The sequence below is a fragment of the Arachis ipaensis genome, chromosome B4 (genome assembly GCF_059453495.1).
Source record: "Arachis ipaensis isolate K30076 ecotype BB chromosome B4, ASM5945349v1, whole genome shotgun sequence".
NCBI classification, from domain to species: Eukaryota; Viridiplantae; Streptophyta; class Magnoliopsida; order Fabales; family Fabaceae; genus Arachis; species Arachis ipaensis.
In genome coordinates, this window is record NC_142439.1 from 98,645,221 (window position 1) to 98,669,805 (window position 24,585).

Here is a 24,585-nt window from a genome sequence, read left to right on the forward strand (position 1 = left end):
AATAATTTAAAAATTACTAATATTTTTTAGTTTTACATCATAAATTTAGTTAATCTATTTAAAAAAAGTAAAAAAATATAAAAAATAAACGATATTGACAATTATCTTTTAAAAATAACGAGATATCCAACAAAAAAATTTTACCAATCTTAATTAATTTTTAGTAAATAAATTAATAATTTAACATATTATGTAGACTTATTTTATTAATATAAAAATATTAATAAAATAATTAATCAATTTCATAAAAATAAAATTAAGCCTTTAGGTTTTTTCTCAAAAAAAATTAAAGCGATTTAGCTTTCTCCTAAAAGAAAAGAAAGAGCTTGGTATAGTCAAGAACTGCTTTCTGGCTTTCTGGCTTTGATCATCGTTTTTGTTCTCCTTCTTCATATCTGCCTCTTCCCCTCTTTTTCAACATGCGTCACACTCGCCGCTTATTCTGTCACGTGCCTGCAGCGTAAAGGGAGGGAAGCGACCACTTGAGTGTAGGGCTTGTCGTTGTTGATGAAGGTATGTATTACAATTTTGAGGTTAGAGCTCAGTTCCATTACCAACTCTGATTTCAATTCCTTGACTTACATTGATTACAAATAGGGACTTAATTAGTTTAATAAGAATTACTGGGGTTCGCAAACGCCGTGTCCGGGCGAGTTTAGTAATGATAAAAAAATACACGAAGATTTGGCTTTTTTTTTTTTAAGTAATGACAAAAACATATTGAAAAAGAAAAATTCTTGGAGGCAGCAATTTTTAGAATTTTGGCTATCACTTGACCACCACAAACATTAAATTATTTTTAACAAATAAATTTTACTAATTCATGTGTTCAACCTCAGAAAAATGTGGGTGCAAACGGTATTAGTTCATGTAGGCAAACTCTGATAAATATAGTGCAAATTTTATGCTTTTTGTGTGCGAAACTCCTGTCAATATAGGTGCAAATTATTACTGGTTAAGTACTGGCAAAAAATGATAATATTTGCTGGCCATGTGGCATAGCTCATTAAATAATAATAATTGCTTTTTTCATTGCTAGAGAATGGAGCATGGATACATTCTTGCATTGCCTGCCCCGAAACAGAAAGAAGATGTGATTAGTGAGGTGAAGTCCAATTGGAAGAAGAGAGTAGTGGATTCCAAGGTGACGACACCAGTTGAAGATTACATCCAAAGGAGTGGCAATGAAATTGGAACTGGAGAGACCAAACCCAAAAGAGAGTTTGAATCAGCCACATGGATAAGTGCAATTCCAAAGTATGGAGAGGAAGTTGCAACAGGAAGCAGAAAAGCCAACCGGAAGAGATCCACTAAGAAGAATGCGTTGGTGGAAGATAGCATGGTTCTTCCTCTCTTTCAAAGCAATAATGAGAATGTTGATGCTGATTTAATAGATTATGACACTGAGGTTGGATCCATTGCATTGCCAGATTCGGGTATAAGCTTCCTTAAGGATAAGCCGCTACAGGAGATTGGAAGTGAATTTGAAGCTGGAAATGTTAAATTTGAGAAGAAAAAAAGGAAGAGAGCTGGTGACGGGAAGATGCAAGATAGTGGGAATGATGCTGAAGAGGCCGATGCTAAGAAAGCAAGACCACTTGCTACTTTTAGATACGTCTCCCCATACTTTCATAATGATGGTGGGAAGAAGATTAAACAACTGGGATTTGAAAGTTGTGATGATTCTGTTGCTCTGACTGCAACTTCTAGAGACTTCCCTGAAAATGAACAGCGAGAAAGTGGAAAAGATGTTGCAAACATTGCAGTTAGGCCCAAAGGGAGGAGAAAGCCCAAGTATGAAGAAATTTCCAAGGAGCATTCTGAGGTTCGAAGGGTTTCTCCATACTTTCAGAATAATAATATGAAGAAAACAGTTTATGAGGAAGTGGCTGACAAGAAACATGATTTTCAGCTTGTCCCTTCAGTGGGTACCCATGGAGACATCTTACAAGACAATTTGGGTGATAATGAAGATATACTTGTAAATAGCATGATCAAATCGAAGAAGCATGAGCCTGTGGAGGAGCATCAAATTCAAAGGGTGTCCCCTTTCTTTCAAATTAACAGTGAGAAGCTTGATTCCAAATCACATTGGCATGACTGTGAGACTAGATCTGTTTCTTTAATATACACCAATGGGTGCTTCCTTGAAGCTAATTTGACTCAGAATGGAAAGATTAAATCCAAAAAGAAGCAAACAGGCACCGCAGATAAGCTGCATGAGAACAGAAGCGCTGCTGAAACAAGTGGTGTTTCACCAAAGACGAAAATGTTTGATCAGGAAATTATAGCCCATGATGCTGTTATACCTGTTTTCCCTTGTTCAAATAAAGATGGGGTTGCAATTAAATCTAGGAAGAGGAGAAAGGCTGTGAATCAGCGAACTGATGTTGAACAGGATGAGATCCGGAAGGTTTCTCCTTACTTTCTTAAATACAATGAGAAGAAGACTGTTAGTGTAGAATCACTTGACCACGAAGGTAAATTTGATTCTGTTGCTTCAGGTGCTTGTGGAGTCATTATAGAAGACAATGAACATATTGCAAAAAGGATCAAACCCAAAGTGAAGAAACCTTCTAAGAAGCACACTATGTTTCAGCATGCTCATACTAGAAAGGTTTCCCCTTTCTTTCAAAGTGGCAATGAGTGGAAGGCTGATGATGAATCATGTTATAGTGGTGAGATTGGATTTATTGCTTTGTCAGGTTCTGGTGGAAGCTTCCCCAAAGATATGCTGCTGGAGGATCTAAATGGAAAGATTAAATCCAAAGAGAAGAAGAAAACCATTGCAGATAAGCTGCAAGAGAATGGAAATAAGATCGAAATTAGTAATATCAATTATAAGAAGAAAGTACCCAAGGTTAGGAAAATTTTAGTCAATGGTGCTGTTAGATATGTCTCCCCATATTTTCATAATGCTAGTGGGAAGAAGAATAATGTTAAAACCTTGAATGATGAAGGCAAGTCTGAAGTTATTGCTTTACATACCTCTCAAAACATAATGGATGATATATCGCAGGAAACTCATAACATGAGGAAGCATAAACAACGGGGCAAACATGAAAGCCATCTGGGTTCTGTTGCCTTAACTGCTGCTTCTGGAAACTTATTTGAGGCTGGACTACAAGAAAGTAAAAATGAAGTTGGAACAGTTAAAATTCTCCCCAAGAAGAGAAAAAGTAAAAGACCAAAAGCATTGCAAGATGCAGATATAAAGGTTTCCCCTTACTTTCAGAACCAGTGGTTAGTAGGATGTGAACAAGTTGACAAGGCTAAGAAAGGGCGGAAAAAGTGTAACATAATTAATAAGCAACTTTCAGCTGAAGAGAAGAAGGATGAGGCATACAAAAAAAGAACTCCTGATAATACATGGAAACCACCACGTTCGCCCTTCAATCTCCTTCAAGAACCTCATGCTTATGATCCTTGGAGGGTGTTGGTTATATGCATGCTTTTGAACCGTACTACTGGTGGACAGGTACATTCTTATAATTTTCTACTTATATAATACCAGGTGGAGGCTCTGATTCTTTGCATTATTACTTCCCTAATTAGTCCCTATTGTTTGTGAATGTATAAATATTTTCCTTGGCATATATTTGGTGTGAAGCTTATGATCTTCATAGGGGAACTTCCCTCTCAAACATGTTGAGATATTTTTTTGGTTGCTTTGCTTGGCTTTTGTATAGGGAAACTCTTATTCCCAATTTTGTATCATCCTTCTCCTCATCCTAATGAATATTCTTTACACAAAAAAAAAAAAAAAAAAAAGATTCCTTGGCATAAATCGAGCTATTGCGCTTTTTCATAATAGCAAGAATATATATGTAGGAAGAAGTCTGTTTTTCAATCACATACTCCTTGCAGTGGTTTTTAGCCATGCCATTTGTTGCTATGCTTTAAGGGCGGTATAAATTTGGGCCTAACTATTAGAGCTAAGAGAAGTAGATATTCTTTTGAGAGATACTAAAAAGTATGTTTATAAACATGTAAACAGTCTTAAGTGAAAACATTAAATACAGGAGCTTGAAAGTTGCAATATCTATACCCAGATGGGAAGAACATAAGGTGCGATTGTCTTGAGTTCTTGAGTAGAGGTGGATTTCAAAGTGGTTTCTCTCCCTCTCTCTTCTTTCAGACTGTAAGAACCTGATACCACAGCAAACAGACTAGATAGAAGTAGCAGAACATGAGAATCAGAGTGTATAAGATTTAAGTATTAGAGAAGAGAGTAGAAGAGAGAATGAAGGAACAGAGGAGCTGGAAGGTTTCATGGCGGTACCATTCCATTTTATGTGAGTGTATTAATGTAAGTAAGAAATGCAGACAAATAGAGAACAAGGTAGCATTAGAATGGCTTCCACTCTCTTAGAGTCCTCTCTTAAATACATTGTCGATTCTCTCCCCTATAACCAAATTCACCCCTCATCCATGCTCTTCCCATTAACTTTTACAGCTGTCCTATTTGTCGCAACAGCTGGTTCCTCTCTGTTTTCGCCCACAACTCTCTTTTCTTCCAAATTAACTCTGTCTTCATTTGGGTGTTTAATGCAGACATTCATCATGATGGAAGTTCTCTCTTTAGTCCGTAAAAGAGAAACTTAAATATGTCACTCAATTTGGAAAAGAGAGGACTATCTTTGTATGTGTCTATCACTCAATTTGGAAGGGAGAGGACTTTGTATGTGTCTATCTTTTAATCTGATGTGTCCACCAAAGTGTTGGCATCATGTTCGGACCCCAAATATTAGTATTGGTAGTAATTCCCATTTGCAAGTTGCAACTAATGTTCTCCCATTTGAGAGTATTTTACTGTTAGGAACCTGTTAGAAAGAGAAGTAAGTGGACTGGTGTCAAAGGGGCCTTAATTGTAATTAAGTGTAAGTTGGGATGGGTATTGTAACTAACTGGAGAGAGAATGTTTAGCTTTCAAGGGAAGGTGGATGACTGTATAGGTAAGGGGAGAGATATTGAGGGGGAATATCTTAGATTTCGAATTGGAACTCTTTAATACCTAGCAACTTTTTATTCTAGAGTAATACAAACACACAGATGCTTCCATTTTCTTCTTCATCTGATACTAGGTTCTTATCACACAGATGAGATTAAATCATAAACTAGTGAGCATAGATCACCAAAAGAAGTTTTTAAATAATAACTACGAACATTACTGGCATATTTATTCATTTGTCCTTTTTGTTCATGCACTCGGTTAATGTGTGGGTTCTAGAAAATAGATGGAATAGTTTTTGTTTTTGGCTTTCCAAACTGTTTATTTAGGTATATTACCCATTAATTCTTGGAAAAGAATGCTGTATTCAATATGAGATTGAAATGAGATATAACCAGTTGCTGTTTTATTCTCTCCAGTTCTTGTGCTAAGTGGTAGAATTGTCTCTTCCAATGGACATCTAAGGATGACTTAATGGTTTTAGTTCTTATTAATGCTGATGTAATTAATTGTACTCTTAGTTCTTTCTCCTTTTTTGTCAACATTAGTGATATGCTCCAGCTTTGGAATCTTATGCCTATTACAAGAGAAATACTTTGTCTCCATGATATATTATTGTAAATATATCAAATTTAGGGATATGTATTGTTTTGGTCCCTAAAGTTTGGGGTCAAAATCAAAATCGTCTTTAATCTTTTTTCTAATTCAAATTCTAATTCAAAATCGTCTTCAATGTTGCATTTCGAATTAAAATCATCCTTTTAACAATTTTCAGACAAAAATGCCCTCTTCTTTGTTCTAACTCCAATCTGATCATCTACTACCACCCTTACCATCACCAATACCAACGCCCCTTTACTCCACCACATACCAGCACTCAAATTCAAGAACACAGCAACAATATAGCATTCAAATTCAAACATCTATCTATTTCATCCATTATCAACAACAGCACAACATCCAAATTCAAGAACAACATAATCTATTGCAACCTAATCTTTTAAATTTAACAACAACAACAACAACACAGCAGTCATTTTTTTTTGAAAGAAAGAAAGAAAGAAAAAATTAGTAGAGAGAGAGACAAGAGAGAGAGAGTGACGGAGGACGAAGAAGAAGAAGAAGAAGGAGAAATGGAGAGTTGGGCAGTGGCGGTGATGGAATCCGCTGCCACTGCCACTGGTTGGGTCACTAGAAAGAGCTGCTGAAATCGCCGTTACCACTGCTGCTGAAATCGTCGTGGTCGTTGCTGGTTCTCCGAAATCGCTGTCGAAAAAGGGAAGAAGAGGAAACCACTGCTGCTGAAATCATCATGGTCGTTGCTCTGGTTCTCCAAAATTACTGTTGAAAAGGGAAGAAGAGGAAATCTAGAACCACAGCCGCCGCTGCTCTTGCTCTCTCTCTCTGATTGCTGCGTCAATGGCAACGGCGACAATCAATTCCACCGGCACCGTCCCTTCTCCTCCACTCTTCTTCTTCCTCCTCCTCCTCCTCATCCTCCTCCTCCTCCTCCTCCTCCTCCTCTTCTCATTCACGCTCTCTTCTTCTCTCTTCTTTTCTTTTCTTCTGATTTCTGAATGTATGTGAGTGAGAAGAACATTAGAAGAAGAAAGAATGGGTGATGGAGATGGTGATAGGGTTAGTGAGGTAATGGTAAAATAGTCAAAAGGATGATTTTAAAAATAATTTTAACATTGAGGACGATTTTGAATTAAAAAAACAACAAACCCCAAACCTTAGGGACTAAAACGGTACTTATTCCTCAAATTTATTATATGGCTTCAGTTTGTTTCAAAGTTTGGCGAAATCTTCTTAGTAATAATGTGCTAAAGCTTTAAATACTCTGTTTAGCAAATATCCTTGATTTCCTGTACACCAGAGCTATAATTTATAATAAGTAATGCACTTTGTATCTTTGTCCAAACATTTCATTCATAAGGCCTGCTTAATCTTTAGCTGATGCGTATTAGATGTGGTTCTGGTGTCTTTGAAAATTGTTTTCCTAAATTATGTTTACTGCCATATAGAATTACATTTAATCATATTGGACCATGTAAAAAGTTGATGTAATCATGTATTATTTTGCACATTGCAGGCAGGACCGGTTATATTGGACCTGTTCAATTTATGTCCGGATGCAAAATCTTGCACTCAAGTTGAGCAAGAGAAAATAGAAGAAATAATAAAGAGCCTAGGTCTCCAAAAGAAAAGGTCAAGAATGTTACAGCGCTTTTCTGAGGAGTACTTGAATGGAAATTGGACTCATGTAACTCAATTGCATGGGGTTGGAAAGTAAGTGGGCACATCTTGTTTATTCAGGTAGTGCATCCCATTATTCTTCCCTTTTGTTGATATTGGTTCTCTTTCAATCAGGTACGCAGCTGATGCTTATGCTATATTTTGTACGGGAAAGTGGGATCGAGTAACGCCCACTGATCACATGTTAAACCATTATTGGGAGTTCCTTCATGAAACCCATGGGATGGGATATGATAAGGAGCTTGATGTAATGAAAATACCGGGAGAGAATGTAATTTCTAACATGTGAATCACTCGTGAAAATACCACATTAAGGTATACCTGCTCCAGTTGTGTTATTGTTAATAACAAAAGTCATTATCTTCTATTCCTGTTTTATCCCTTCCCCCCTGTTTTTTTTTTTAAGTAAATGTTTGGTTTTAGTATATCATCAATTGCAAATGCGTCCCCCGCCCTCTCTCCCCCAAGAACTTGGAAACGTAATAACTTATGATATAGTATGTGTTTGGATTGATACATAAAATTGATTTTGCAAATTTTATTTTGATTAAAAGTAAGTTGGTATTAACATAATTTATGTTTAAAAATTTTTATATTAAAATGAATTGTAGTAAACTAAATATTGTGCTTATTTGGATGAGTTTCTATGAAAAAAATTTTTTCAAGTGATTTTTTAAAGAGATCTTTTAGAAAAATAAAAGTAATTTTATGTTTGGATATCTCATAAAAAAATATTTTTTTATTTAATAATTATATTTGAATACAATAATATAAAAATATATTTTTTCTTATTTATTTGTTAAAAATATTTTTTAAATAAAAAATATAAATTGTAGCTTTAAAAACGTTTTTTTAATTTTTATTACTAAAATTTTGTTAAACATACTAAAAAATAAAAATAAAATATTTTTCTTTGAAAAAATATCTTTTTCTAGCCGTTAATAATACTCAAATAAGTTCGTTATTTGGATTATATTGTTCAAAATTATTTTTGAATAAATTACTGAAAATGATATGAATTTAAATAGTTATTTTATAGTATCGTATTATTTTAGAGTAATTCACCAAATTAGTTTCTTAAAATTTTTAAAATTGAACACTTTAGTCATTCAGGTTTTAAAATACATAAAACAGTCTTCAACATTTATTTTTATTGGATAATATTTGGATTGACTTTTTTGAGTAAAAAAGTACTTTTCTTAAAAAATAAATTATTTTTATTTAATTTAAAACATATTTGGATACGTTTTTTAAAAAAAAATACTTTTATTAAAAAAAGTGACTTATTTATTTTTTCTAAAAATTAACAATACCTTGCTTTTAAAAAAGCAGAAGTAAAAGACATTTTTGATACTTTAAATTTTTTTAAAAAGCCTATCTAAATGTAAAATAATTTTTGTCTATTAAATTTTTTTTAAAAGATAAAAAATTAAATACCATTTTTTAAAAGCCTATCTAAATATGAAATAATTTTTGTCTGATAATTTTTTTTAAAAGAAAAAAATTAAGTACTTTTTTTCAAAAGCTAATCCAAATTGACCCTAAGTCGTACACGTAGTCTTTAAGTATTTATGTGTACGAGTTGGACAAATCAATTTCCAAAATAATACAATAGATTTGAATATCAAACGTAAAAAAGAAAAAAAGACGGCAAAAATGAAAATTCAAACATTCCACTGTATAATAATACATTGTAACTCATCAAAAAATATAGCTGGAATGTATGATTAATTGATGATTTACATAAACAAATTGCAACAAATAATACATGAACACATACCTATTGTAATGAATACATGACTAAAATTATGAAACATTCAATGAGTGTTTGTCTACAATTATCATAAAGTGATTTTTTCAACATTTACTACATAAATATGCTAATATGCACATATATCAAATTCATAGTATTTTAATAAAAAGTTAATCTATTCATTCATTGCTTTCTGTAAAATCAAAACCAAGAATTAAATTTAAAGATTTAAGACTAACTTCTCTTATAACAGAAATAATTTAAAATATAAATAAGCGAATTTAAAATATCTCCAGAAGAGAGCTAATTCACAAATAGCGACTATCCTTATAATACAAGATCAATACTAATTATTCTCTCTAAATTACTAAGCAAAATAGTAACCCAAACCTCATCCAAAGAGCTGAAGATGTCAGCTATAAATAGTAACTTTGGACATTAAGCACAGTCTCCTTTTTACTTCCTTCGGAATCCTTTTCTCAAGATCCTGAAAAATTATGAATAGCATAATTGATCAGAAATTCGAAATTCAAAAAATCAATAATAATAGTTCACTGATCTGATCAAATTTAGCCAAAATTATTTAAAAATAAAATATATTAAAAAGATATAGCTGAAGAAGAAAGTTTGTAAAATGATAAAGCCAACAAACTTTTTTATTGTTATGCTTGGAAAAGACACTCTCATCCACCCACCTATTTTCCTTCTCAAAAACAATTTAATGACATATTTGAGAACTTAAAAACTCAACTTTTCTTCAAAATTATAAACATGAATTCATATAACATGAGACAAAAACAAAAACAAAATAAACAAAAAAGAGTTCTAAATATGAAATAAATCCAATTACAAAAATAGAAAAAAAATCATGAATTTGAGAGAGAAGAATGTACTCAGAAATTTATAGGAGTATAAGGGAAACTTTTCGAATATACCAAACACTAATATAGCTGAGAATCCATTGCGTGCTCTCTCCCTGTGAGCTACACCGTGTTACTCCAATACTTTCTAAGAGTTGGGGTAATCAAATACTCCAAAGTCCAAATTAAACAATCGACACTAAATTGCATAATCACAAAGTAAATTTTAATTGTAGGGTGCGCCACAATGCCCTGCACCACCATCACGACGACGGATTGAAAAAATTAAGAAACGGGATGAACAACTAAAAAGCTTCGGTGAACAATAAAATTAAGTAATTATAAATAAGTAAGAGTAATACATATGATGCATGATAGTTAAATTTAAAATTTGAAAATTAATAAAAAAAATTGAAAAATAAATAAAAAGGACATTAATTAAAATAAGGAAGAGAATACAACACATTATTGGTAATGAAAGAGAATAAGTGGAGGAGTTGTGCGAAGACATTACAAACATTGAAACTAATATTACTTCCTCATAATCCAATATTGATGCAGAAGAGAGCACCATAATCCATATATGATACAATTCTGCACAGAGAGCACCATAATCAATGTAACTCTCAAGCTTTCTCTTTTAAGACACGTGAGATTTTCATTATTAATAATTTCGTATTAGATTTAACTATTTATTATTATTATTAGACTAATTATCATCTATACTCATGAAAGTTGAAAACATTGACATATCTATCTGTAAAAGATGGAAATTATCATTTATACGCATAAAAAATTAGATTTTGCAAGTAAAATTATTCAAACTCTAAATAATTAAATAAAATTTCTAAACTACCATTGGTGAGTCTCATCCTCTTCAATTCTTCATCTATAGCTCTTTTCCTGTGTCACAACTTACTCGTAGCTAAAACATTTTACCCCAATTTGTTTTTCAATCATTCACTCGGATGAAAGAGAAAAATGGAAAGAGGAGAGGGAAGGAAGAGGCGAAGCGGAAAGCCACTACTGCCATTGTAAGACCCATAAAAATTATAAAAGGATTAATTGGATAATTAATCATTAAATTAAAATAGTTAAACGCGCTCGGATGGGTCAAAAATTAAAACTTAGAAATTTAAAATTGTAACGATGATATTTGAATTTGGAGAATTTTTTCAAGTGAAAAAATATAATTTTCTGTGAAAAAATGCGTAAAAATGCATACTGGTATTTTAGTCGGCAGTATTGGCTTAAGTTTGTATATTTAGAATAAAAATCCAAACTATTATTTTAATGATTTTGACCCGAGATAGGGCCAATGGTAAAAACCACAACGGGCGCACAAAATAAACCATTCTCCCCCATTTCTTTGAGAGATACACGGTTAAAGAAGAGAGAAGAAAACACAAAGCCCTAACTCCACAAACTTCAATCTTCCATAAATTTTGATCCAGGGTTTCGATTGCCGTACCGTTTGTGACCAAAATTTTGGTAAGCATCTCCCTCACCAAACTGTAGTTTCATTTTTCCATGAGAATCATATTTTTGGCTTGTGTGTTCATGAAACTTGGTAATTCTTGTATTTAAGGGAGCTCTAGTTTGAGTTCTAGTTAGGTTTCATTACCAATTTTAGTGGGTAAAGATTCGCTACTATTTCCATGTGTTCATAAAGTTTTATGAAGTCCTAGAGATTGAGTATTGTGTTATATGAAAATAGTGTAGATTGGTATAGAGGCATTAAGTTGATCATTGGTGGTGCTTGAGTTTGGTGAAGGTGAATTTAGAGCTTTAATTTGGTGAAATTCAAGAATTGAGAATTTGATCTTGGCTTTCTAGAGGAACGGTTTAAGTTTCATTAAACTACCATGTAATGTGATATGAAATCCTAGGTTAGATGCCTCTAGAAATAAGCTTGAATTGTGTAATTGGACGTAATTGATATGTTGAAATTGATACATTGTTAGATTTGATTTTGGTTGGTGATTGTGTGTTTATGAATTATGAGTTGAGTTGATAAATTTTAGGTTAGAGGCCGTGAAAGGTAAGTTTAGTAAGATGATGAAATGCATTGAATGTTTATGCATGATATTGAGGTATGAAAATGATGATTTAGAGTAGTAACATGTAAATTAAGTAGGCTTGAACTTGGTTGATAATAAATGAGTGAATTGGAATAGTTGGGAGGTATTATATTGATGTAGAAAACTGATGTGAAATTAACCAAGACCTCTGATAAAAAATAAAAAGTTGAATAAGAAATCTATAAAGTTATAAAGCTAGATTAATTAACACCAAAAAATACTTCTAATTAACATTCACATAAGAAATTAACTTAAATAAAAATATTTACTTAATAAATTAACTTAAAAAATATTTAATTAATTAATTAATAACTTTATTAGTACACATGTACTTAATAAATAATTTAAATTAAATAAAAAATTATAATAAATAATTAATAACCAAGATACTACACAACTAATTAATTAATAACTAAATCAATAAATAAGTAGAAATAAATTTGACAAATGAGTAGAAATATTTATTTAATAAATTAACTTAAATAAAAATATTTACTTAATTAATTAATAACTTTATTAGTAAACATGTATACTTAATTTAAATAAAAAAATCATACTAAATAATTAATAACCAAAATACTACACATCTATTGAATTAATAAAAAAATTAATAAATAAGTAAAAACAAATTCGACAAACGAGTAGAAACATTTACTTAGTAAATTAATAAACATCAAATTAATAAATAAATTTAAATTACCAAAAGCAAACTCTATCAATCCTTCCTAATAATACATTCATTCAACTAACATGTCATATGTCATGTACACTAGTTCTATAAAAGTACCATAACTATGGCTTCACTCATACATGCTCTAACATAAACACAAAGACAACAACACTAACCTCGAAGTCGGCTGTCCCTGCGATGTGTCATGTCGCGTTCAGACGGTTGATGTCTGGATTATGTGCATCTGCGTGCGCCATGTACGCTTAGTGAGTCGATAATACGGTCAGAAGAGGATAGAAGTTGGAGAAAATTTGAAGAAATAGATGAAAACCAACTCCAAATGGCACTGTAAATGAATTGTATATATAGGCCGCATTTACTTTTATCTCGTTTATAATATAAACGAGATAAGGCCCTTACACAACACATATATAAATGTGATATGGCCACACTCTTTCGTGCCTTATCTTATTTACAGTGTAATCGTGATACGTGCAATCTTATTTTGTTTACACTGTAAACGAAAAAATGTGCATTTTCATAAAATTGCTACAAATTACATATTTTAGTAAATAAAATATTTATTTTATTTATTTAAAAAAATCCCAACAGGAGATGGTTTAACAAAGTATATGTTCCAATTTTGTGAGTATGGTCTGAGCAATTCTAAAATGGACTTGCCTAATTGTGATAACCAGCTGGATGTTGCCGTTAGGAAGACATCTCTGAGAGATCTATAGAGTGATGATAAAATGACAAAGCCCACCTTTGTAAGCTCTTCATTGTTGAAGGATAAAGGTGTTGGCCCTAATTCTAATAATGTTTCTGGCTCCAAGAGACTCTTGCCTGATTTCCCAGTGAATCACCTTATTCAACAATCTACCGGAAATAATGCTGCAAATGGACATCTTGTGTATGTCCGCAGAAAATCAGAGGCAGAATTGGGCAAGAGCACTGCTTGTGAAAATCCAAGTATTAATGCTTATTGTCAGCATTTGAGCCAGCTTTGTTGTGAACAGGAGACTGCTCAACTAAAGCCTCTGATAAAGGCGCCAAAGGTTTCATGTTTTCCAGCATTTGCACCTTTTCCATTGACTTCCTCAATGAGCTCATCCAGAAAGCCTTTGGTTCCTATTTCTCTTGGGAAATCTCCCCTGAGGCTACCCCCGGTTGAGTCGAATTATATGACAACTTCTTCTGGCCTTGCCAGTGGTAATCTAAAGGGATTGAAAAGTGTGCATTGGGAGGAGCGATACCAACAATTGCAGATGTTTTTAAGGAAACTAGACCACTCTGACCAAGAAGAATATATCCTAAGTATGTCCATAAACCATGAAATAATCCCTTAACTCCTTTGTTATTAAATTAATGAATTTGTAGATGGCTGACAATGTCCTTTGAGAGTTCTTCGGTCACTTTCTTCTGTGGAACTTAGCAGACATGCGATAGAGCTGGAGAAGAGATCAATTCAGCTATCACTAGAGGAAGGTAATGAAATCTTTTTGCTTAATTTTTTCTGTTTTCATTGGGGGTTTGGTTGATGCAAAACAACGTTATCTACATGTGATGTGGAGTTGGACATTAGCTCTAATGATGCTAATCATCGGAAAAAAGCTAAAAGCAGATATGCTGAAACAAAATGCATTGTCATTGCTATTATGCTTGGGAACTTATCTGCTCATGCTGTATTGTATTATGCTATTTTTAGAATTTTGTCAACTTTTTACTTGTAGATGTATTATTCTTCCTCCTCCCTTTAGTTTGAATTATAGTTGATGCTCTTCAAAGTCAACCGCATCCATTTTGCTTTTGTTTTTCTTCTTTACTTTATTTTCTTTTAAATCTATGTCATTCCTATGATGAGTAATTTTAGAATGTGGGTGGTAGTATGTGGTCACAAGGACAAGATTTACATATAGTTTTGCATTTATTCATAGTTGCTGCTGTCAGTTAGCATCCCTATCCTGCTTACATGCATTCATGTCCATAATTTAAATTTCAGCATCTACTGTTTCCGTTTTATTTACCAAGCATCATATATTTTCAGATATTAGAAAGCTGATGATCTATTTTTTCTCATGTTTTTGCATTATTATGGTGACATCGAATAGTGTGCTGCTGTTTTAGATGTCTTGGAAAAATCAATGAAGAAATTCAAAGAACCTGAAGACACTGTTGAGTGATCAAATAAGTTGAAGATATCCTCATGATCATCCTAGCAGTTAAGCTCTTATTAACTTAATGAAGCTATAGAAATTTTATGACTGATGCCTTTTGTGCTTGTATGTTTCATGGATTTCTCTAGTAGACTACGAATTTCTCTATTTTTACCGGAAAATTACATAAACATATAACAAAAGGAATTTTGATAACTCTTTTTTTTTTTCCGGAAGCTACATGACATTCAAATAAGCATTAATCACTATTGGTATAGTAGATTTACTAGATTGAATCATGATCAACATTTTTTTTTTTTGTAGTATTACTCCCTATTCTTTGGGAATAGTTAAAAGTTAAAAGCCTGTTGTCTCTTTGAAAGACTTGATATTGACAACTGGATACTATTTTCTTGATAGCCAAAACATTAAACTTGAAAGTATAATATCTAGTTTACGTGAGGATTTTTTTTTTTTTTTTAGAGTTCATCCTTAAAATGGTATCCCAAAGATTCATTGAATCAAAATAATCTTAAAGATACAAACAATAAATTTATGTGTGATAAAGGATGAGGTAGTAAATTCTAAAAGTTACATAATTGCGTGACATTGTTATTTATGTGTAAAACTTCAAATCCAAAATCCCAAAATAAAAAGCCGTTTGCGACCACCTTGAGAATGTTGGTTGCGCATCCAGAGCAGGAGTTCACGGTGAGTTTGCAACGGGTTTAGAAGTTAAGACGTGTATAGTATATGATTTTTTTAAATAAATAAAAAAAAATTATTTAATGAAATAAATAATTTGTAAAATAATTACAAAAGTACGTCGCATCAGTGTAAACGAGATAAGATAGATCAAATGACATGTGTATATCTCATTTACAGTATAAACGAGATATGTGTAAACTTATCTTGTTTACACTGTAAATGAGATAAGAGTGGGTGCGGCCTATATATACATATCGTTCACAGTGATGTTTCCGGCCCATTTTCAACCTCTCAACCACTTTTTTCTCTCTTCTATTCTTTTCCGACCATATTATTGAGTAACTCTAAGATAGCGTGCGCAGATGCACGTGATCCGGACGTCAATCGACTGAACGCGACATAGCACGTCATCGGGGCAGCCGACTTCGCGGTTAATTTTGTTATCTTCACGTTTATGTTATCGCATATATGTATAGCCATGGTTAGGATACTTGCCAATCATTAGTATACAATTTATGGTTTAGGTGGCTGAATGTATCATTAGCAACAGTTCACTGATAAGGTACGATTTTAGGTATTACTGAAACTCCATTTGTTACGTACGTGTTAATGAATGTGGTTCTGATTTTTTTTGTAATTAAGTTATTAAGCACATAATTATTAATTTAGATATTAAATGTTGTGGTAGATATTTTCTTGAAGTTAATTTATTAATTTAGTTATTAACTATCCAAATAAAAGTTATTTTTTAACTTAATTTACTATGAGACTAAGCAAATATATGTATTTAGATGTAACATTAAGTTAGTCGTTAATGAAGTTAATTTGTTAAGTAAACAATTATGTAATTTTATTTTTATCTAAATTAAATTATTGAGTGAAAGTTTGTTAATTAGATTATCAATTGCTTTAGTAAATATTTTTATTTTAATTAACGTATTGAGAAGATGTTTATTAATTAACTTAGTAATTATTAACGTACAAAGTTTTATTTAAATAAATTTAGTTAGTACATATTTGTAAACTTTTGCTAAATAAATGTACATAATAGTTAAATCAGTTTGTTATGTTAATGCTTATTGGGATTTTATTTTTCTAATTTTTCTAATTTATTTTTTGTCAGAGGCCTCACCTACTTCTTTCTCGGCGAGTGAGTCACACACTTGCACCACCGAACGCCATCGTCCCTTATTTGAGGGAGGTTGGCTTCGATGACACGGTGCCACTTAGGGACTTCGTCTTTGACAACTCCTTGATCATGACATTTATGGAGTGCTGGCGTCTGGAGACTCACATGTTCCACCTGCCATTGGGTGAGTGGACTATCACCCTGCAGGACGTTGTGTACTACCTCGGGCTACTGATGCATCTCTATTTCGTGGTACATTTTATGCTTAATTAAGTGGATTTTATCAACTTTTTCCACATTTATTCAATGAAATAGCATGGTTTCATGATTTTCTCCTAATTTGTGCTTAAGTGTGAAAACATGCTTTTTAGGCCTTTAATTTACTAATTTTAATTCACATTTGATTCCACTAGATGCCTTGATGCGTTTGTTAGTGAATTCAGGTTGAAAAGGATAGGAATGGATTAAATGAATGAAGAGAAAAGCATGCAAAGTGGAGAAATTATGAAAAATCAAAGATTTGGGATGCATTCATCGACGCACATGCGTGGAACGACGCGCACGTGTGAATTTGAAGTCGCATTGCGACGCATATGCGTGACCCATGCTTGGAAGGATGTTAGAGTAGATTTTTGTGTTCTTGGCTTGGGATGGTAACTTAGGTGAACTTGAGTTGCTAATGTCCAAGTCTTGACAATTGGTGTCCATTGACTCTAGCTTTCACAAAGTTAATTAGTGAGTGGTTAGGACTTATGGATTAAGATTGGTGTAGCTCATTTGACTTTCCTTCACTTGTTAGAGGATGACTTAATGAGATTGATCCTTACAATTATCATGTTGTGGTTAGTAATAAGGATAAAGATCCTTAACCATCAACCCTTGCCAAGACCTTTTTATCATTTGAGTTTCATTTACTTTCTTGCAAATTATCTTTCATGTCCCTTATTCAAAATCCCAAAATACTTGTCCCATAACCAATAACAAGAACACTTCCCTGCAATTCCTTTGAGAGATGACTCGAGATTTGAATACTTCGATTATTATTTTTATTGGGGTTTGTACTTGTGACAAACAAATTTTTGTATGAGAGGATTATTTGTTGGTTTAGAACTATACTTGCAATGAGATTTCATTTATGAAATTCTATACCATCAAAAATCCCTTCATCAAAATGGCGCCGTTGCTGGGGAATTGCAAATGTGCGCTTGTTATTGGTTATTGTATATATGTGTATATGTGAGTATGTTTGCCTTTTGTCTCTTTGTTAGTTTTTGCTAGTTTTAGGATTTAGTTTTCTTGTTTCTTATTTGATTTTGTTTTCACTTGCTCTTGCTATCATGAATTCTCATCCTTTTGGCTATGAGTTTGGTTACAACTATGTTGTAGGAAGTGGAGATTACAATGAGAATATGCACCAAGGATGGAACAATCAAAGGTGGGAGGAGCCTCAAGCTTATGGACAATCTTCTTGGCAACAACCTCCTCCGATTTCGTATAGGTATACTTCCACTCCTTATGCATATCAATCTAGTGGATGTGGTAATCTTCATTGTACTTGTCAACAACCATCACCACATGCCTATGAGCCTCATCCTCAACATAGTCCTCAACCATACTCACAAGCCCCTTTCTACCAAATGCCTTCCTATGACCCTCATCCATCATATAACCAATCACCCTTACCTCATTCTTGTGACCATTATGTAAGAAAATCCCTAGAGCCACCACAATTCCAACATCAATACTCCCAAGGACCACAAATTTCATATACACCACCTCCATACCTTTACCAAGAAGAACCACCTTCCTATTATGAACCCTTTATCCAAAAAAATGAACCCTCCTATCCACCCCAATCTCCAATAGATGAAACCCTTAGTCTTATCCTTTAAGGGCAAGAAGAGATGCAAATGGAGGTACTAGAGTTCACGACCGCCTTAAATGAGGTAGCAAGTCGATTGGCCTCCCAATGCTTGAGCATTCAAGGAACTCCCATGGCCACATGTGGAGAATCATTTGAAGAGCATAGTATGAAGGAGAGATTAGAAACTCCGGTGGAGAATAAGGAGTGAGATTTTGTATTGGAACAATTGGAGGAAGTTATGATTGTTGAAGAAGAGGAAGAAGTGGTAGAAGATTTAGGAGATGTTAAAAATCCATGGGAATGCAGCATCATGGAGCCCTCTTCCACGAAACTTGAAATTGATGTTAAGGAGGGTGTACAACCTCCAAAACATATCATGGTTGAAGATTTTGAAGAGGTTAATCAAGAGATGGATTCAATCATTGGTGAATTCTTATCTACAATTGAATCCTCCCCCATTGGACTTGACATAGAGATTAAAGAAGAATTGGTACGACCTCCCATGTCCTTGGTAAGCAATGAAGAAGAGATTGAGTTGAAAGGAAGCTATCAAGAGGAAGAGGTTGGAATTGAAGAAGCTTGCTTAGAGGTGGAAGTAATCAAGGAAGAACACAAGGGAGTGGAGCTTGTAAGGGCATTGGAAACACCTCTTCCCAAACCATCACCATCCATTCTTTCATTCAAGTGGGTAAATCTCTCATCTTTAAGCTTAATTAGCCCACTTGAATATAATTTACTTGAGACAGATGGACAACTTAGAGCTCTTTGTGGCTTTAAGAGCAAAAGAAAGATGGTTAGTGGTTGGCATTGTGAATCAAAGTTCATGATAGTTGCATGCTCAAGGCTTAAAAAAGCAAGGGTTGCTTCATTGAGAATTCATCTTGCTTAGCACCCGGATGGACTAATGATGATCAATTTAAAGACGAGTGTCAAAACAAAGTGTGAGATCCCGGATCGCATAAGGAGAATCAATTTTGGGAGCTCATGGTTTGTGAAGAACTCCATCAAAGCTTAGAGCTATTGATTTTGAAGAATGGAGCTTATTGGAGACTCAAGCATTGGTGGATGTTCACAGATGGCTTCAAGCACAAGCCACCTTGATGAGGAGCTCCCCATAAGTCTAACTTAAGGACAATAAATAAAAATGTTAGGTGGGAGACACCCTACCATGGTAACATCTTTTCATTTTTCTCTTTTGTAAATATTGGTAGAATTGGTTTAATTTCTTGTTTTGATTGGTTTGTTGAGTTTATTTGGTAGTTTGGTATGTTAAATAAGGTTTTATGGTGTTTTAGTAGCTGTTTGGAGGTTTGGAATGCTTGGTTTGGTGCAAGAACTTGGAAATTTTTTGAAAAAACAGAGCACCATCCACGCGTACGCGTCACCCACGCGTACGCGTGCCCCCAAGCTTTTCGACCATCCATGCGCACGCATCATTCACGTGTATGTGTGGATCCAAAATTCTCACCTTCATATAAAATCCAGAGATTTATGCCTACTTTGTGCACGTTTTGTGCGCGAGGCACAAGCCTACCCACGCGTACGCGTCGTCTCTCTGAATAAGCCGTACGCGTGACACACGTGTACGTGTGATACACACGTACGCGTCGCTCCCATTTCACCATCCCACGCGCACGCGTCGCTGCACGCACACGCGTGGATTGCACTTCTTCATCACCTTCTTTTCTCATCTTCTCTCCATTTCTTTCCTTCTTCTCTCTTCTTCTCTTCTCTTACCCATCATCCAACACTACCAAACACCATTTACAACCATTCCTTTTAGATAGTTTGTTGTTTAGTTAGTTTAATTTTCATCAATTTTTTGTTTTTCATAATAAGTGTTGGATTATTAATATTGTTTGCTGTTTATTGCTACTTATTACTAACTGAATGCTATTTTAGCATTAATGATTTTGGATATTCATTGTTGGATTTTATTGTTGAGGTTATATTTTGATACTTGGTTTTGAGTCTCTTTGTTGCACAACTGTGAATACCAAGTGAATGACATTGCCTTCAAGCTTTTTTAGTCTTTTGAATTACATGATTTGGCCAACATGTGATTTGAATTCTTTTATTTGAGCAGGCAATTTCTTGATGGATGTTGTGCATTTATTTTAATGCATTGTTTTTCTTGATCATATGCATCCACATGTTTTTGGCTTGAATGCTTTCATGCTTCTTTATTGCTTGTGTGGTTGTTTTGATCTACGAGTTTAGAGCATCTCAAGCACACTAGAATGATTGAAGTGCATGTTCTTTTTTGTGTAATTGTGACATAGCTTCCATGCTAGTGGGTGTTCTAGACCGCATGCATCTTAGAATTCACACACTTACTTTTATCCATGTCACACTTTGGGTCACTCACTTCATTCTAGTGATCATTACCTCATTCCAACAATTTATGCTTCCTTACTTTTGCATTTACTTTTCTTACTATCCTATCTTCTATTTTCAGGATGAGTCATTATAAGCTAAAACGGAAGCGGGACAAAGAACATGCAGCAACTGGTTGATCCACCAGCTGAAGGTGGCAACTCGGCAAGTCGCCGTACCCCCTTGCTCATCTTTGAATGCACCGAGGACGGTGTAAACTTTTAAGTGTGGAGAGGTCGTCCGACCAGTCGGCGCTTTTGGGTGACAAATTTCTAATCCCAACACTTTTGCATTTCATTTTTAGTCTTTTAAGATTTTTTGTTGCATTTTCTTATTTCGCATATATATATATATATACATAATAAGCTTAGTCAAAATAATGAAATTTTTCAAAAATTTTATCTATTGAGCACCCTAATTGATTTGAGTAAAAATTTTTCATCGAACTTGCTTGAACTATACATTGTGGAACATGTTTCGAGCTAAGAACACAAGCTTGTGAGATTTGAGCCTAATTGTGTGGTTACATCTTATAACCACTATTTTTCCTTCTTGTGTGATTATTCTCTTTCTTTGATTGTAATCTTTGATTTGTTTGATTCTTTATGTCCATTATTTTGTGTAGACATGTATTTATATGATTGATGCCATTGTTTCAATTAGCTCACTTACCCAAACAGCCTTACTTTTTATCTTCCATTGTTAACCAACTTTGAGCCTACGATTAACCCACTTGTTCTTAATATTAGCACATTACAAGCCTTGAAGCGAAAAATCATAAATATCCGTTATTTGGATCTTTGATAGCTTAGGTTAGTGAGTGTGTATCATTCAAGTGTGGGGAAACTTGGGACATTGGTTGAAAAAAAGGTGTGTTTGGTATTTTCATTAAAGATCTTGGAAAATGGGTACATACTCATGTGCTAATTAAATGTAAAACCATATGCATTGATACTTTTGTATATACTTTATTGCGAAACGAAAAAAAATGAGAAAAAAAAAAGAAAAAAAAAATATATATATATAAAAAGAAAAAATAGAAAATAAAAGAAAAAGAAAAGTAATAAAAAGGGGACAAAATGCCCCAAAGTAAAGTTCAATAATATCAATGCATATGAGTTGTGATCAAGAAAAGAATGCATGAGTGTGTGAAAAAAGTGAAGAATGGGTAGTTAGGTTTGTTCAGAATTGTATAGGTTATTATATAGGTTAGGTGGAAAGTTTAAGTTAATCAAAGATTCAAATTTCAAGCTCACTTGATCATATGCACCCTACCTTGACCCTAGCCCCATTACAACCTTGTGGAAAGACCTCATGATATTTGTATGCATGCATGAAATAATTGTTGATTGTTAGATGAAAAACAAGTCTTGGAAAGCATGATTAGGGGAGAATTGAGTGGATCAACACCATACACTTGAGTGATTAGAGCGGATACACATCCGGTGAGGGTTCGATCGCTCAATTACATGTTTTCACCTAGAATCATCACTTTTCTTGTAAGTTTGTAAAATCTTTAATAACTCAATTCAATTGTGGGTTTAGCTTGGTTGTTAATACCTTTAGCCCATATGCTTATATATGCTTTCTTGGAAGCTGATTTATTTTGACTAAGTAATTGCATCCATTTAGGTAGTTGCATATAGGAAGATTGCATATAGTTTATTTGTATTGAATAAATGATGATATCCTTTGTCTCTTTCTTGGTTTAGCATGAGGACATGTTTGGTTTAAGTGTGGGGAGATTTGATGCACCACTATTTCGTGGTACATTTTATGCTTAATTGAGTGGATTTTATCAACTTTTCCCATATTTATTCAATGAAATAGCATGGTTTCATGATTTTCTCCTAATTTGTACTTAAGTGTGAAAACATACTTTTTAGGCCCTTAATTGGTTAATTTTAATTCATCTTTGATTCCACTAGATGCCTTGATGTGTTTGTTAGTGAATTCAGGTTCAAAAGGCTAGGAATGGATCAAAGGAATGAAGAGAAAAGCATGCAAAGTGGAGAAATCATGGAAAATCAAGGATTGGGAGTGCATTCACCGATGCGCACGCGTGGGTTACGCGCACGCGTGAATATGGAGTCGCATGGCGACGCGTACGCGTGGGAAGTAAAAATGCCAATCGACGCATACGCGTGACCCATGCGTACGCATCGATGCTCGCACGTGACTTCATTAAAGTAAAAACGTTTGGGGCGATTTCGGAGCTTCCCCAGGCCCAGATCCAACTCATTTTCTGAGCCTATTACATGCAGAAATCAAGAGGAGTCAAGGGGGGAGGGGGAGCACATAGTTTAGTTTTTCATCATGCTTTAGTTAGTTTCTAGAGAGAGAAGCTCTCTCTTCTCTCTAGAATTAGGTTAGATGTAGATTAGGATTTCTTAGATCTAGGTTTAATTCATGCTTTGATTTACTTTTCCTTTCTAATTTCTTGTTCCCTTACTTTTACTCTCCTTGTTTAGTATTTTGCTTCTTGTAATTGTTTACTTTGTTGTTAATGCACTTTGTTCCTTTTATTTTTCTTTAATGCAATTTATGTTTCATGTTCCTTTATTGTTGATTTGAGTTGTTGTTGTTAATTTCTTGCAATTGGTAGTTGTAGATTTAAATTTCTTGCAACCTTATCTTGCTTTCCTTTTATGCCTTCCAAGTGTTTGATTAAATGCTTGAAAGGATGTTAGAGTGGATTTTTGTGTTCTTGGCTTGGGATGGTAACTTAAGTGAACTTGAGTTGCTAATGTCTAAGTCGTGACAATTGGTGTCCATTGACTCTAGCTTTCACTAAGTTAATTAGTGAGTGGCTAGGACTTATGGATTAGGATTTGTGTAACTCATTTGAATTTCCTTCACTTGTTAGAGGATGACTTAATGAGATTGATCCTTACAAGTATCATGTTGTGGTTAGTAACAAGGATAAAGATCCTTAACCATCAATCCTTGCCAAGACCTTTTTATCATTTGAGTTTCATTTACTTTCTTGCAGTTTATCTTTCATGTCCCTTATTCAAAACCCTAAAATACTTGTCCCATAACCAATAACAAGAACACTTTCCTGCAATTTCTTTGAGAGACGACCCGAGATTTGAATATTTCGGTTATTATTTTTATTGGGGTCTATACTTGTGACAAACAAATTTTTGCATGAGAGGATTGTTTGTTGGTTTAGAACTATACTTGCAACGAGATTTCATTTGTGAAATTCTATACCATCAAAAATTCCCTTATCAGCTACGCGCGCATGGAGAGCCAGTGGGGTGCTTCCATGATTTCTACAGATGGTACGGCACTGAGACCTGGGAGTTGGTGGAGAAACTATTTGGTGGCAGGCCTCCAGTGATTCAGCAGCAGGAAGCGCAGAGGAAGGAGTCTTTCTCCTTGAAGCTGACATGACTTCAGGAGCGAGTCTGACATATGCCCGATACCGTTAATCCAGACACCCTCTGAGAGTATGCGAGGTGTTACATCATGTTAGGTGTTACATCATGTTACTGATGGGGGTTACCTGATGACTAACAAGTCGAACAATTTGGTCCATCTCTGGTGGCTGCAACTACTTGCCGACTTTCAGACGTGCTGTGGTCTGTCTTGGGGTTCGGCAGTGCTTGCATAGACCAACCATTTTCTGTGCTCTACAGCACATCGAGGCACGATAGAATAGCTGGCTACACTCCGCTATTAATGTCTTGGATATATACCAGGGATTTTCATCGACAGAAACAAACGGTTTGCAATGCATGAAAGCCCAATACAAAATGAGAAGGCCCAGAAT

The 24,585-nt window shown here is 34.1% G+C and overlaps 1 protein-coding gene and 1 pseudogene across 1 annotated transcript; both read left to right on the forward strand.

Annotated features, from left to right (window-relative positions):
• The first annotated feature begins 291 nt into the window (after positions 1 to 291).
• LOC107639420 (DNA glycosylase superfamily protein) lies at positions 292 to 7,577 on the forward strand. The gene is made up of 4 exons (XM_016342914.2): positions 292 to 513; positions 1,040 to 3,478; positions 7,047 to 7,243; positions 7,325 to 7,577. Exons 1-4 carry the CDS (start codon positions 508 to 510, stop codon positions 7,497 to 7,499), a joined length of 2,817 nt encoding a protein of 938 aa, XP_016198400.1. The 5' UTR covers positions 292 to 507; the 3' UTR covers positions 7,500 to 7,577.
• A 5,644-nt stretch (positions 7,578 to 13,221) lies between these two features.
• LOC107636603 (uncharacterized) lies at positions 13,222 to 14,784 on the forward strand (annotated as a pseudogene).
• The last annotated feature ends 9,801 nt before the right edge of the window (positions 14,785 to 24,585 follow it).

Excerpts from the sequence above, each read along its gene's own strand:
- LOC107639420 (XM_016342914.2), top strand. Across the intron at positions 3,479-7,046 it reads ACCGTACTACTGGTGGACAG|GCAGGACCGGTTATATTGGA; the intron begins GTACATTCTTAT and ends TGCACATTGCAG. Across the intron at positions 7,244-7,324 it reads CAATTGCATGGGGTTGGAAA|GTACGCAGCTGATGCTTATG; the intron begins GTAAGTGGGCAC and ends TCTTTCAATCAG.